The following is a 12,325-nucleotide window of genomic DNA, read 5'->3' on the forward strand; positions in this document are numbered from 1 at the left end:
TTCCTGCAAGTGGAGACTTCTTGATTTAAAATCATCTTGTTAAAGAACACAGACCCCAGCGTTCCTCTCAGTGCTCCCAGCAGAAGTGCCTGGTCCCAGCCCCATGGTATCGATGCCATGTGTGCTCTGCTGTCCTGTGGTACTGATGCCATGTGTGCTCTGCAGCTCTACTGATGCTTCCTTCGCACGCTGAAGTGAACACATTCCTTCATGTTGACTGTCCGCCTGGCACTCTATTGAGGGAACATTTTTCAAGCACTGCTAGCAGATGCCATGGCATACCTGTATTTCAGGCAAAATGTTGGGATTGGAACTTAAGAGTTGAGCTCTGGGCTTGTGGAAGTCATCATGTTACCATACCTTGAGTGTTCCTCCCAGAGTCTGGGATTCCTAAGATAATATCACTTATTCAGAGTTTCCTAAACAGAGTAACAGCTCTTTATTAGGAGCTCTTAGGAAGGGCAATATGTTCTTTCTGATGAATATGGAATCACTAAAAACTTGTGCTTAGGAAATGGAACCCTCTCCCTGAACAGCAACCACAGAAGTCTGACTAAAAGGTAACCCTGTCTTCGTATTGAAGGAACAATTGCCTCCATTCTCTGGATTACCCGGCAAGAGTGAGGCTGTCAGAAATCTTGGGAGGGGGGTAGTGGTTATCCAGATTTACACTGAGGTACATTGTAGCCAGATATAGTGTCTGTCTGGTGACTAAAGCCATCTACATCTGCTATCTCCATTGGCTTCATGAATGACAGAAGGAGGGAAGTTAATATTCCATTCCACAGGCACAAGAGCATGGCTGCCCTTCTCTTCTCTTCTCTTCTCTTCTCTTCTCTTCTCTTCTCTTCTCTTCTCTTCTCTTCTCTTCTCTTCATGCTCTGCATGGCATGTTAAAGATGCCATGGTCATATTGAAAAGTCAGGTAGTTTTTTATATGGGGGTTTCTCCAACTCCTTTAAAGATCAAAAGATACCAGGGGGTCTTTAAAAGGTTTCAAAAGGTGGCCTACAGCAGGCCTTTTTTCATTTAGAGCATTGGGGTATAACAAAAGAAGGACCTTAATTGAGCAATCTAGTTTGGAAGAAAACCCACACTTTAATGGTCAGAGGGTAGGCGGGTGGGGGTGAGGGGGAATTTCAAACAAAGACACTATTTAAAAAGCCTAAAACTGTCTTCTCAAAGGCTTGAAATAATTTGTTGGGAAACTTCAGACCCTTTACTTTTTCCCTCCCCTCCCTAAATAAAAACCAGATTTGTTAAAAGGAAAAAAGATCCAGTATTGTTAATTGTGTTTCAGAAAGTGCCAGAGAGGGAAGTAGCCCCGTAGCTTTAAACACTGTCCCCAAAGGGAAACAGGCAAATGCCCTGCTTCACATAAACAGCCTCTATGTGCCATAAATAAACCTTTAGAAAATGAATTCCAGACAGTTTTGTTTAGTGCGGGATAAACTAAGAAAGGAAAGGACACGGCCCAGGGACTGTGATCTGAGGCCTCATGGACAGGTATTTCTTCTTTCAACTCGATGTCTCTGGAAGGTTTCAGCTATTTTGTCTGGGAGGTGGGGGTAGATAGTTTCCTATTTTATTAAGAACTTATGAGCACAGGCTTGTTTTCTCCAGAATCCATTTTACAACAGGAAGCTGCTACTTGAGTAAATAAGTGTCAGCACTGTGTCCTACTGTATGAAACTAGTCCCTGAGTTAGTTCCTCCGGAGGGAGCAATTCCGTCTGTCTTTCCCTCTTGTGCCTCTCCTTCCACTGACTAGCTCAGCCTGAATGTGGCAGAGTAATTTACAGCCCAGGAGGCTGGCCCTGCACCTTTGCAAATAAAGGGCAGTAAATGACTAGGTGACGACAGTTTCACTCCAGGCTGGGTACTTCCTTGGTTCCAGGCTGGATGGTGTCTGTTGTGAGGGCTTGGCAGCTTGGTAGAGGTCAAAGGTCCCTGCAGCAGTGTACCAGTTTTTAATGTTTGGGCGCAATGAGGAAGTTGTGTTTTGGTGGTATTTTTGTGTTTTGTTTTGTTTTGTTTTGAGCTTTTTGGCTTAAGCTTAAATCTTTAATCATGCTTTCTCTTTTCTGAACTTATTGGTGTTGCATTGGTAAGCTGCATGAGCACACGCTTCAGTCCCTTTCACAGCATGCTTGGCCTTTGGCTGTGAATAAGGAGTTAAGCTGGCTGACTAGCAGTTTCACTGTCAGTGAAATGGGGGACATTTTGGCATGTTCTTTTATTTCATGCCCACTTACTCTTTGGTGGGAGGCATGGCTGAAAGAGTGGCAGAAGGGTTTTTAGAAGAAATAGTGGCCCCCTCTGGCTTGTGTGCTTTCTACCAAATGGGTAGTTGCTGTTATTAAAAACACACATTCAAGTCTGGTATCTGCTCCTGGCTAGTTGTCTGACTTTAGTTATACACTTAGCATTATCTTCTGTCTGGCTGGGAGGGTGGGGTATGCTGGCCTTGAACTTTATCTTTCAAACTGGTTTTCTTCATACCTAGCAATCTTCCTGTCTCAGCCTCCCAAGCACTAGAATTAGAGGGGTGTGCCACCACACTGGCAACTTAAGGATGGTCTCAGCCCCTAAAATTCTTCCTTATGATATCATCAGTGACTTCCCAAAGTACTGGACCATGTTCTTTCCCCATCCTCATCTCTGTCCTGTCCTCTACTTTTTGGTATTTGACCCTGTGTTCATGTCATGCCTCTTCTAGCCCACCTTCCTCCACTGTTGCTTCTGGGTCTTTTTTGATGTTTTGTTTTTCTTCCTGTTAAATGCTAGGTTTCGCTACCATGAACTCTCTGGTCCTAACACTCAGCCAGATTTCTATCAGGTTATTAGTCTTTTATCTCTTCTCATTTTACAAACTCTTTATAAAAGTCTTGTCTTTGATGGAAGTAGTTAGTGTTTTCAGCGTTTAATTTGTCTTTCTATTTGGCTCTCTCTGTGTGTATGTGTTTTTGGGACAACCATGGGTGTTGTTCCTCAAGAGCTGTTCACCTTGTGTTTGAGATAAGGTCTCACTGATCTGCACTGTGCCAGTTAGAGTAGAGCAGTCCCCAGGCCCTAGGCCCTAGGCCTGGCTTTGCCTCTCAAGTGCTGGAATTTACAAGCACAAACTACTGTGTCTGGTGTGTGTTGGGGGGGGGGGGGACCAAACATGATAGGAGCCTTAATAGGATGGAAAGGATTTTGTAATAAAATTATAATTACATCATTTCCCTCTTTCCCCACTCCAACTCTTGGCATGCACTCACCCACCATCTCTCAAGTTCATGGTCTCTATTTCTTTGTTGATGAGCATCTCTTATCTCTCTAGGAGATGAAATATCACAACAAACATCCTGTCCTTTCCCACAGGTCAGATGGGTGGGGCTGGTTGTCAACAGAACCTTTCTACTGAGTCTATATCTTTAAGGAAGGGAATGCCAGCTTTCTTACATGGTGGAGGCATCAGAAACAGCAGTGTAAAGGCCTGAAGGTCTCTCTCATCTGAGGCTCACTGATTGCATGGCTTTAATGCTGAAACAAGTAACAATCATTACTAAATGTTCTGGTGAAGGGAAAATAGACTTTTGGCAAATACACCAAAGTATATCCAGAGAAGATACAGAAAACTGTGGCCATTTTCGTCTACCATGGGTACCGAGGTGTACAAGAATGTGCACAAGGTGTTCACACAGAAAAAAGGAACGTTGTTGGTGATGGTAAAGGCCTTGCTAGATTAGGGACAAGCCTTGTTACCACAGTGGAACGCTGGGTAATGTGAAGCTGCCCTTTTCCTCAGTTAACCTATGGGTCATGATCATGAGGACAATTCCAGGATTTTGTGGGAGAGCTGTTTTCCAAAATTTATAGTGCAGAGTACTCAAGATAGTCCTTAAGGTAAAGAGTGAAGCTAGAGCACATACAATTCATTACAGGACCACAGCAGTGGCAGCACTGTGGCAAACAGGGACAGTCACGGGACCATCACTGCCTGCAGTAGAAAGAGGCTCTGTGCTCAGTAGTGCTTAGGCAGATACTGTCTGAAGAGATGTGCAGGGGTTTCAGGTAACATAAGAACCAAGCGTGAGGCTTCACGGTGTGAGTGTGAGGACTAAAACAGACATCAGGCTTTGTGACCATAGTAATGAGGACACAGAGCGCTCCTGACCGTAAGAGAAAAGATTGAGAAGAGGGTGCTTGTCTTGTGATTGAAAGGCAGCATTTAAAGAATAGAAAGACCAGATATGGGGTGAGGGAAGGTGTCTGCAATATGCTCATCCACATATACGAGTTCTCCAAAGCAGAAGATGCTCCGATAACTCAGACACTTAAAGGCCCACATAAGCACATCATAAGAAACAGTGTCCAGGAACCAGCATGGCTATGAAATGTGCATGGCCTCACTGTCACCCTTGAGCACTTGCTGGGGTGCCAGCTTGTACGATGCGAGTGTCAGTTTCATAAGAAGCTAAGATTGCGGAGTGTGGCTCAGAGGCAAAGTGCTTGCCTAGCATGCATGAGGCCCTGAGTTCGGCTCCACCAGACAAAAACGAACCAACAAAAACTCAGGAAAGCGATTTCTTCCAGTTGTTGACGAGAACACAGAACAACAGGCTTTTCTAGATCTTGGAATAAGTGTGAGGTTTCCCGGCTCCTCTGTGAAACTGTTGGGCAGTATATACATAGGTTCAGAGTGCTCACTCTCTATGAGCCAGCAGCCTGCTCCTCCTAGACCATGCACCAAACAAAACAAATGTGCAAGCAGAAAAATCCAGGCAGGTTCACCCAAAAGACGTCCTTGAATGCCACAGCTGCTTCATTCATAACAGCAAAAGATTTTCTCTGGCTGGGTGTAGTGGTGCACACCTTTGAGCTTAACACTCTGGAGGCAGAAACAGGAGGATCTCTGTGAGTCTGAGGCCAACTTGGTTAACATAAAAGTTCCAGGCCAGACATGGCTGCACAGAGAACCCTGTCTGTCTCAAAACAAAGCAAACAAAACAACACCCAACTTTCCACCAACACTAATGGGTAAGTGGGATTGTACTTGCATGATGTAACATTATACAGAAATGAAAACTGGTAAGATATAGCAACAGCCTAGTGAAATACCATAAAGTACATATTAACATCCATTTATGTAAAAATGCAAATCAGGAAAACACAATCTGTGGAGGAATGAAACACTCTATGCAGGGGGCAGGGCTACTTTCAAGGCAGAACCGATAATCCACTTTCTGACCTGGGGACTAGAGAGATGGCTTAGTAGTTAAAGCTCTTGCCATTATAAGCAAGAGGACAGGAGTTATGATCCGCAGAGCCCCACAGAAAATGCTGAGTGGACATCCTATCCTGTCCTGTCTGCAGTTCCAGTCTTAGAAAGCAGAGTAGAGGTCCCTGGAGCAAATTGTCTAGGAAGACTGGCGGCCTGGGAACTCTGGGTATGATGGAGATAGATACCCTGCCTCAGAAGAATAGACAGAAAAGAGTCAAGGAAGGCTCAGCTTTGCATTTCAACACATACATACTTACACACACACACACACATACACTATTGTGCTCATAACCATGCAAACACACATGTATGCACACCACACATACAGGAACATGCAAGTGAAGATAAAAGGCAGAAATAATCAAAGAAAAGAAAATAAATTGAGTGTTATATGTGATGGCTGTGTTGTTCCTGTGCAGTGTGCGTTAGTCAAAAAGGAGAGTGTGGCAAACACAGGTTCCGAACAAACTAGAAGGAATTCTGCCGTGAGACTGGTGGTGTTTGCTTCTGTCATGCTTAGATGTGTGTGGCTTTGGCTAATACTGTCATGCTCAATGTGTATAACTTTGGCTAATAGATATGTCTATCTTTCTGTGATATTTTGCTTTTGTAATTATGTCTAAAACATAGTTTTTCATGGATTATAGAATTGTAGCAACCAAGAAAAACATCCTGAGGCTGAAGTCTGTAGTTTCCTTTCTTCCCTAACTAGGCCCTGAAAAGTACCCTGGGATTCCCACTGATTCGGTTTGAAGATGCTGTGATTAATCTGGACCCATTCACTCGGGTGCATCCCTATGAGACCAAGGAGTTCATCATCAATGACATCCTCAAGCACTTCCAAGAGGTGTGCATGCAGACAGGGAGGGGTGGGGTGCAGTGGGGTTGGGGGCAGCCAGGGCCAAGCAACTTTGTTTTGGGTGTTGGGAATCCATTACTAAGATGTCACTACCAAAACATGTCACATGTCTTGAAGGTCAGGTCACACACAGAGACACACACACACACTAGATATCCTGAGAATCCCAAGATTGACTTAAGAGCTGTTTGTCTTGCCCCTCAGAGCCAGTCTCAGGGGATTCCCTAGGTTAGTCACAGTTCTTAGTGGTTTAGTTGATGCTTCAGTGACAACACAGAGAACTGTGAACTCTTTGTGTGCCAGGCATGGGCTGCTTTCAACAACCACACCACTGTTCCTAGCACCTCTGAGACATTGACCTTTAGTTGAACTTGACTTGTTTCTTAAAGCAAATTGGATGTTTTCCATTTTATATGTTTAATCTAGACTGCCCAGCCCCGAATAGAACGCCTTCAGTAGATCATCAGACCATACAGATCTTGTTAGCTTCCCCAGTCAAAGCTTATCTCATCCCACCTCCCTTGTTTCCTTCCCTTACTGGAGATATTTCCCTGGCTGCCTCTAAGGAGGTGCATAGGCAGGCAAAGGCCCACAGCCTCTCTCCTCAAGTGCTCCAGGTGAGCAGAGACTCACCCCTCCTCGCTCCTGCCTGACTGTCCTAGCAGGCTTATGGGAAGGAGAAGCTGATGCTTGTTCATAAAAATCCCCAGTGAATCTTTCCAGTCTCACAGCTGCTTTTATTCTCCTAACTAGCCATGAAGCATGTTTTTAAGTATATTACATAAGAGTCCCCAGCATGTGTGTGTGTTGGGTGAAGTTTAGGGGCACCATGGGAACACAGGAGGTCACTGGTGGGTGACAAAGACTGAAAAAGTCATTGTTGACAGTGCTGGAGGATGAGATAGATGCTTAACCTCTTCTTGGGGACACTGGCACTGACGTGGCTCTTCTCCCCCACTTCATTCCACAGGAACTCCTCAGCCAGGCAGCTCGGATCCTAGGATCAGTAGACTTCCTCGGCAATCCCATGGGTCTTTTGAATGATGTTTCTGAAGGGGTCACTGGACTGATAAAGTATGGCAATGTCGGGGGCCTCATAAGAAATGTTACGCATGGAGTGTCCAATTCTGCTGCAAAGGTAAGGGAGTGTTGAAAAATCCTGTGAATAGCCTCAAGAGCCTCCATGCCACTGGAGTTTCATTGGTGGTTTGCTGGCCCAGAGAAGCTGCAGTCACAGCCTCTGCCTCCTTACTGCATAGGTTTTTCTTCCATAACTCAGCTCTGGAGCTTGCCTGCTCACTGTGGAAGTCTCTTGACCCTGCCCTTTCTGTATTCTTCCCAACACCAACAGAATGAGCTAGCTTTTTGTGAACATGAAATTGAGGGGTTGGAGTATGGCTCCAACTTGGGCATACCTGGCATGCCCAAGGCCTCGGGTACCATCCTTAATGCAAGGTAAAACCTCCAAACCAAACAGTATGAAATTGGACTGCACCTTCTGCCTGAGACCTACCAGCCAATCCCCGCAACTGAACTAAATGGGCTCCAGCAGTATTGTGGCCTTGCAAGCCGTGTGAACCCAGCTGTGGGAGGACAGTGTGGCTGTTCTCCAGAGTCTTGCAGCCCATGACCTCTCGGTTTCCTGGCATCCTGCTTGGTGGATGTTTCGATGGTCCGCTGTTGGTATCCAGCGGCTGTGTGAAGGTGGGCATCAGAGGTGGTGGAGTGCAGCTGCTGTTCCATGGCATATGCAAGTTGTCTGAGCCCATCTTGTCCCTGGAGAGCCTGTCTCCTTCCTTTCCTGTTGCCCCACCATCTGTCCATGGGGACACTGCCTGTCATTCGTGAAGGAGACTTGAGGAAGTACTTTTGGGAACTTGTTCCTCCTTCCTGTGAGCCTGATGCCTCTGAGGCCCAGGTCATACTCCATCAAGGGCTGCTGAGAGGAACAGAGGCTCTGGCAGGACACTGCTACCCCCACCCCTCTACTCACCCCATGCTGTAGAGCAGGCAGGAAGGTACAGCTGATACCTCTTCTGTGTTGTGTGTGTTCTCGTTCATAAGGCGTGTGGGGCAGGGAATGGGGAATCTTTTTACATAATGTCACCAGGGAGGACATCCTCCCTTAGATCAGTGTCCCTGGGGCTGTGGTGTTACTTGGTCAGCAAAAGTACTCCCCTGTGGTTCAGCACAGAGAGATCTTGCTTTCAGAATAAGAGAAAGGGGAAGAGGAAGGAATTTTTCAGAGTACAGCTTAGATGCTGGTAAAGTCAGGGCAAGGTCTGAAAGACAGTGCCTACATCTGCTGGCGTCTTTCTCACACTGTCCTCGACCCTGGACATTACAGTGCAGCACAGCTCAGCTCCCAGGCGCCCTCGTTCAGTGCCCGGACTCCAAGTCAGCCCATGCCCTGCAAGACTCTGTTGTAAGCACGCCACTTAAAGCTTGTATTAAATTTTACTGGATATCATACTTTATGTTGTTACTGCTTTTGCATAAGGAGCTTTCTAGGGCTTGACTGCCAACCTTGTTCAGTGTGTGTTTAGTTGGCGTATTTCATGAGTTCATCTTGTCTTCAGTCAGCTGAGCAGTATTGGAGTTACAAGCTGCTACTGAGGGAAATTGCTTTCTAATTTATTTTGATGAACTCTGGATTTATTATTACAAAATTAAGTCCATCTAGCTGCAAGATGAAAGCTAGTACTTCACACGGGTGGGTCTGTCTACCGACACCAGACCAGGCCATCTTTGATGCTATGTGTGTGGTGGGTAAACGCTCTCTCCCTTCTCCTGTAGTGCTGGGGGTTGAAACCAGACCTTTAATGTTGCCTTGCTGAGCTGTTGTGTTTGCTTCTCCACATTCATGAGGGAGTGCAGATGACACAAGAGGCAAGCCTGTGTGTGGAGGATTTAGAGATGCAGAGTTCCAGTGAGGAAGAGGGCAGAAGGTGCCCCTGTCCCTCATGGAGCTACTGTCAGCCACCCCGCTTTGCTGTGGTGTTGGAGTCAGTTTTTTGTTGTTGTATCTGGGACAAAGCACTGGTATCTCTGTGGCATTCCTGGTGCCAGCAGTATTAACAGGGAAAGATGCTGGGCCAGGACAAAGCACAGCACGGCCACGTCGCACGATCTACACCTTGCAAGCAACTACTGAAGGTCTTCTACCTGTTGGGCCTGTGACGGAGGGGCCCTTGTCTAGTTGGAGTTAATCTCTAGCCTGCAAATCAGGAAGTGAGGCTTAAAAGGCTTGGAAACATTTTCAAGGTCAAGTAACTAAAAATGACAGCAGTGGACTTGATCTAAGTCCAGCTCCCTACCCCCACTCCACTTGTGTGTCTAAGGTCCTTTCTCAGGCCCTTTAGAGAACCTAAAATATTAGTAATTGTTCGCTTCCCACTGGAAGCTTGTTACTGGACAGGAACATTGCTCTCCTAGCTGGTCAGTCTACTGTGGTCCTATCCCTTTGTCCTCTTACCAGCAGGCCTGGAGGAGGGAGGGTTGTGCCTGAGCTCCCCCTCCCACACCCACACACACAGGCAGTCAGAGCTTGGTGCTTACAAATGTGGCTCTGGTCTGGTGACATGTGGCCATGTAGGTAACCCAGTTGGGTTAGACACTGTTATTCCCGGTATGTCAGTTAAGAAACTGAATTTCAGAAGTAAGGATCGACCCCATTCTACAGACAGCTGTAGAAAGCTTTACCTTTCTTCCATCATTCTTTCTTTCTTTTTGAAAATTTCATATATTGCTACAGTGCATTTTGATCATGTCCATCTACCACTTCCTCCTCCCAACTCCCCCTAGTGGCCCCACTCTGTCTCCTTCCCAACTTCTGCCCCATTTTATTATGAATAACCCCCTGAATCCTATTGGTATTGCTCCTATTTGCATGGTTGTGAGATCGTTCTCTGTGGCGTGGGTAACTTACCACAGCCATGTTTCCGAAAGAAAGTGACTCTTCCTCCTTCAGCCACCAACTGCCAGGAGCCCCTTCCCCAAGCCCTCCCTCATTGACTCACACTTCGATATAAGAGCATCACCTCTAAGGGTATGTCAGACACGCCCATGCATATTGAAAAATAAAACAATAAGGTAAAGAGTAAACAAGAGGAAATGCCATAGCCAGGAGTGGTGACACATACCCTCAGAGTCTAGCACCCAGGAGGCTGAGGCAGGAGGTTCATGAGTTTGAGGCCAGCAGAGGCTACTAAGCGAGACACTGTCTCAGCAAACAAACCAAAGGCTCTACCTGCTCTCAGTCTGAACTGTCAAGGGTTTTAACAACACTTAAAATAATGTGGGCAGGTAGAGAACGAGGCTGGCCTTGAGTGACTTCTGCACAGTCCAGCTAGGACTTCAAATGATGGTCTCCTGCTTCTTTCCTCCCTACTTTGGGCTGCAGTATGCAGCTGAGCCATTTCTCCTTCACTGGCCCTTTGTCCCAGGAAACCAGATCTGGGACATCTCACTGACCAGTGGACACAGACTTTCTTATTCCAGAGACTCTGACTAGCCCTGCCCTGCTGCCTGCCTCATCTGTGGTGGCCTTGCAGCAGGCAGGGCAGCCCAGCTGCCTTTTGTTTAGGAACTAGCATTTGTTTGTGTTTGTTTTGCAGGCAGTATATTTATAGGGCTCAGACGAGACGAAGGCACTGTTTATTTAAGGAGAAAGTTAAATCTTCGCACAAAAGAATGTTCTGTGTGGATTCTGAAAGGGAATGGCAATTTATGGCTTGTGTCTGTTTTTGTCATTACGTGTGACTGTTCCATTTTATTGTCGAGCTGATTATCCCCATAATAGCTTTTCCATGTACCTATAAGTGAGAAATAGGTGGATGGCTTCTCGTAAGCATTGGGTTTTACTGTGTTTGAGTTGGCATGGTTTTAAGTTGAGTGAAATTAGCTTCAGACAGTGATCTACTCCATAGAGAATGTAGCTTTTTTTGTTTTCAAAATCACTTTGATCCCAAGTCACCTGAAGGTTTCCTTTTCTGCCCCAGATGAGGTATGTTCAGGTTTTCACATGTGGAGAAATGACTCACATGTTTGGCATCAGCGTTTTTGTTTAATTTTTCTCTAATAGCCATGAAGGCTAAAAGGATTCCCTTGCTTTGAATTCTGTGGAGTTAGAGGCAGTTTTCTGGTGCTGACTGATCCATCCTAGGTCAGGCGAATCTCAAACATCTGGGTGGTCAGAAGCATGCTTGGCACAGGGGAGCAGTTAGGTGGCATGGGAATTCCAAAGGACCGAGGTTCCCAAGAACAGCTTTGACATTCATCTCCTTCTACTGGGCAGACAATGGAAAGGAGGCTGGTGGAAAGTAGTGACAGCCCTTTATTTCCTAGTGTCAGTCAGTCACGTGTGGAAGTCTGCTGTTGTCACCTTAACAGTGAGCAGTGAACATTTCAAATGGCTTCACCTCATCACTCAGAGTATAGCTGTGTGAAAGGATGGAAAGCTAGAGAGACCAAAAGAAAAAGACCAGTGTCTCCCCCAGTGCAGTGCTTCCATGTCTAAGTACCAAGACGATGACTAAAAGAAATTGAATGTAATCAAGCTTAGTAATGCACTTTCATGTCCTCATATCAGTGTCTGATCTTCCCTAAGTATTGTAGTCAGTGCACTGGTTGAAATAAACTATAGTTGGTTTTTACAAATTTCTGAAGAGCACATCAACTAAATTTTGACAGTTGAAGATCAGGATCATTGTGTCTAGAAGATTTTGTTTCCCTGGAGTTTTGTTTTTTTGTTGTTGTTGTTGTTGTTGTTTTTTTTTTTTGTTTTGTTTTGTTTTTTTGTTTTCACTTTCATAATTATCATCTCTAACAGTTTCAGCCTGCTTATAAGAAGTAGTTTTTTGACCAGTATCATAGTCAAAACCACAATGTGTAACCTGACTCTGGTCTTCAGACCCCTTTCCTGATGCCCTCTTCTTTGAAGTGGAAAATTCCTTTGTGCTACTTCACTACTTTAAAGATTTCTAGGCAACCAGGATATCATTTTAAAATACTAATATGTAAGGGCTGGGGAAATGACTCAGCAGTTAAGAACTCTTACTTCTCTTGCAGTTGACAAGATTCAGTTCTCAGCACCCACATGGTACCTTAAACCAGCTTCAGGGGATCTGACACCCTCTGTGGTCTCCATGGATGTGTGTGTGTGTGTGTGTGTGTGTGTGTGTGTGTGTGTGTGTGTGT

General features: G+C 45.6%; 1 protein-coding gene across 4 annotated transcripts in view; it reads left to right on the top strand.

Annotated features, from left to right (window-relative positions):
* The window catches only part of Vps13d (vacuolar protein sorting 13 homolog D), a 223,693-nt gene that overhangs the window by 142,190 nt on the left and 69,178 nt on the right, over positions 1-12,325 (top strand). For all 4 annotated transcript variants that reach the window (XM_055615224.1, XM_055615225.1, XM_055615226.1 and 1 more), the window contains 2 exons: positions 5,981-6,115; positions 7,098-7,265. In XM_055615224.1, coding sequence (XP_055471199.1) covers positions 5,981-6,115; positions 7,098-7,265 — 303 coding nt within the window. The remainder of the gene's footprint in view (positions 1-5,980; positions 6,116-7,097; positions 7,266-12,325) is intronic.

This window comes from Psammomys obesus, unplaced genomic scaffold, assembly GCF_907164565.1.
Source record: "Psammomys obesus unplaced genomic scaffold, mPsaObe1.curated_primary_1811, whole genome shotgun sequence".
Classification (NCBI taxonomy): Eukaryota; Metazoa; Chordata; class Mammalia; order Rodentia; family Muridae; genus Psammomys; species Psammomys obesus.